Source organism: Sesamum indicum, linkage group LG9, assembly GCF_000512975.1.
Source record: "Sesamum indicum cultivar Zhongzhi No. 13 linkage group LG9, S_indicum_v1.0, whole genome shotgun sequence".
Lineage (NCBI taxonomy): Eukaryota > Viridiplantae > Streptophyta > Magnoliopsida > Lamiales > Pedaliaceae > Sesamum > Sesamum indicum.
In genome coordinates, this window is record NC_026153.1 from 8,020,616 (window position 1) to 8,023,967 (window position 3,352).

General features: G+C 38.4%; 1 protein-coding gene across 3 annotated transcripts; it reads right to left on the minus strand.

Moving 5' to 3' along the window:
- Positions 371 to 3,352, minus strand: LOC105171090 (glutaredoxin-C3). 3 transcript variants are annotated; one of them, XM_011092104.2, is made up of 5 exons: positions 3,090 to 3,339; positions 2,712 to 2,985; positions 1,605 to 1,678; positions 1,363 to 1,461; positions 371 to 1,216 (listed from the first exon to the last, which is right to left on the minus strand). In XM_011092104.2, exons 1-5 carry the CDS (start codon positions 3,208 to 3,210, stop codon positions 1,161 to 1,163), a joined length of 624 nt encoding a protein of 207 aa, XP_011090406.1. In that variant the 5' UTR covers positions 3,211 to 3,339; the 3' UTR covers positions 371 to 1,160. The 3 variants fall into 3 exon arrangements, with proteins under 3 accessions (XP_011090406.1, XP_011090407.1, XP_011090409.1); XM_011092105.2 differs by having other exon boundaries at positions 3,129 to 3,335; XM_011092107.2 differs by lacking the exon at positions 371 to 1,216 and adding an exon at positions 2,434 to 2,480 and having other exon boundaries at positions 1,445 to 1,461; positions 3,090 to 3,352.

Genomic DNA, 3,352 nt, shown 5'->3' on the forward strand with positions numbered 1-3,352 from the left:
ATATAGTTGTTCAAAACATAAGAGGCATTTTATCCCACCAAAGAAGTAAAGTGTTGCATTTATCAATTTAAAATAATAAATACTACATTACGAATAATTCAGAGAGACAAAGTATATGTTACCCTTCACTTAACTCAACCAGACCAATTTGGGTAAGATTTTCTTTACTTTTCAAGCTATCCAAACAAGCTCTTAGTGTGCAATTGTATGATCACTTACTGTTGCGCGTATAATATGATCGCTCGAAAACCGACCAACGCTCGATGCTGCTAAAAGAGAACGCTGTGAAAAATCTTCTATTCCACTTTAATATTACGGAATGATGAGGTGTCACAACTATACATGTTCAGTATGCATGTCTACTTGGAAATTATAGTTTAACTTAATTATTAATTCAATTCTCAAAAAGAACACGTGTCAATCACACATCAGTATAACATCCATATATGACATCAAATTGTAATAAAAGATCGCCTGGAAAGAAACCATGATCCTCAACTTATCAGGTACTTTTCAACAGGTTGAGATTGCGGAAAGATTTGCATGCAACTCAACCTTCGACTATGTCGTATAGAAAATTTCATGTCACCCAATGAGAGCCGTTGGATGCATACAATTTGAATTGCCAGAAACCTGCATCATGTCTCGAATGCTTTGAATTAATAAAGATCAGACAGTTACATAACACATCCTATGTAAACTTCCTGATGATGCCATCAAACTGGCCGAGCTGAATAGGCCTGATAATGCTAATGGTCTTCACAAAACTCAGAACGAATAAAGTTCAAGTTCCAAAACATCAAACAGCTGCGCTCATGCTGGGAATTCAAGCAAGAAACAGAAGAGGAGATGATGTAAAAGTGGACAATCATAAAAAGCGAAAGTAGAAATGTGACTCGCCACGATAACTATCACAAACCACACTGTGCAACAAATCCCATCTACAAATTCAGTTAAAGTCCAAAAGTTATATCTCAAACTCCATGTACCATGTTGATCAACAAAGTATAGTCTCATGGACGGCGTGGTTAGAACAGTCAAGACAGAGCCTACCTGTAAATTCTGATTCAGATTCCTATCAAGGATCAACTTTCAAGCTCCACTTAAGGAGTTAGATTTTGTGAGGTTAGTGGCGATTCTCACTTAGTTTGCCGATTGAATCAAGCTTTGTTCAGAAGGTTTTGCAGGTGGCCGCTTCTGACTGCAGCTTGTAGATCTGAATGATGAAGAGTAAAGACAAAAATGAGAAACAGTGTCAAGTAATTGAGGTAAAGAACAGACAGAGAGACACGCACAGACAAAAAAGAAAAAAAGAAAAGGATAACATGGGAAACAACACTTTGGACATAAAAAGTGACCTACCATCACAGCCACCAATGTGCTTGCCATTCACAAATACTTGTGGGACAGTTCGTCTGCCGAACAGGTCCAGAAGAACGTCCTGAATTTTATATCCATCATCTGCATATAATATATGAAGATTAGCAAAACTCTCAGTCACCAAGAGTACTAAACTGTCGCAAACAAAACAAGCATGAATCACTACTGTAAACATCTTAGACTAATGGGTAATAGATGACAAGATGAACCTCCCAAATAACTACCTCGAAGATCAAGCTCCACTACAAAGGGCTGCTCCTCGAGTTCACTGAATATGCGCTTGGCATGCAAGGAATATCTAACTCACAAAAAAGCACAGGCATGAAGCTTAGAGACTGTTCAGAACAAACAAACAGTTTCAAATCGAAAGATTGTACAATTCACTTAACTAAGAATTCAAGAGCTACTCAAATGTAAACCTGCATGGAATGTATTGATCGGATTCATTCAGAATATGATCTGTTTGACTAGGAACAATTTATCACGTTACCCACTTTAAAATGTCATCCATTCGACTATATCAACGCATGCTCCAAGCAAAAAAGTACAAAATCTGGATTCAAAGCAGGAGAACCCTTCCGTGCTCTCTCTCTTTTATCCCATTGCTAGATAATCTTAAGACGAAAATCATCTTTCTTTCTTTCTTTCTTTCTCAAGCATCTCCTCACTGCATTCTTACATTTCACCATACATATTGAACTCTCTAATCTATGTTCCAGCAAACTCTGGTATTGTATATCCTATTATACTGTAACTGATAATTCAATCAGTATTATGGTTTAATTTGTCTTCCCGCAACGAGGTTGGTAGTGGATAGTACCTAAAGTTTCTTGTTCATTTCTTTTCATTTAATAGGAAAAGACCGAAGCTTTAGCATATGAAACATTTGAAACCAAAACTAAGGCTACCCGAATTTCTACAGCTCAGGTTCTTAAATACCAACATAGGAATTCATTATCCTACAAAACCAAATTGATTGAAAAGGGGAGAAAAGGAAGAGTAAGAAGAAAGACCAGTAAACAAAGAAAATGAATATAACCTTAAAAGTTTCACCTTTAATATTCCTGTTTGAGCCTGTCAACTCCAAATCTACTCTGTTTCTACACCATGGCAAATCATATGCTACCACAATTACAACATTTAACACTAAAACCACATGCTAATTACAGAATTCCAATGTAATTTTAGAACAAGAAAGCTGTTTAAAACAAAAAAATGAAAATGAAGAAAAGCTCAAAATTTGTACTTTGACCAAAATCTCTTGATCAAATATTCATTCATCACTCAGATTGAGGATATTACAGTATGATTATATAGGTGACAAGACTTACGGGCAGTACGATTTGGAGAAGATGGCGATCTTATTAGAGTAGATAACATTCTCCACGAACGCCGACGGAGAATTGGAAGCTAGGGCTCTCTGTGGAGGATTGCCCAGCAGCAGCATACAAGCTACGGCCGCGATCAACACAGGGCGCCGCCCCTCAAAGCCCATTCCCTGCACAGCCTCAGCCGCAACGCCGTCGAGCTCGCTCGCCCTTTTCAGCTCGCAGTTGTAACTACAACTCAGTCTCAGAGCAACCCTTCTGGGCACAAAGCGTATACCTACCAAGAATCAAAAGGGTTGCAGCAAAATCGCAGTATTAACCGGAGATGAAGAAAAGAATCACGAAAAAGCAAACAAATCAAGAACCCCAAATGACTCTTACAATGAATCAGAAATTCTTTTAGGGCAAAGATCTGCGTACCGTCGGAGAAATTAGAGCGCGTGAAGAGCAGAGGTGAGGAAGGAAATTGATGCAGCTGAAGGGCTTTTGAGGAACCGTTCATTTTTCTCTCTTACAAAATTGGCGATTTCTCAGATAATTCCAAAGCTCGAAAGTTGTATCGGTGACGGAGACGCGCGATTGCGGGTTCTTTCTTCTTTCCAAAATCAAAGCCTGGTGACGTTAAGGATGAAATGGTCATTTCC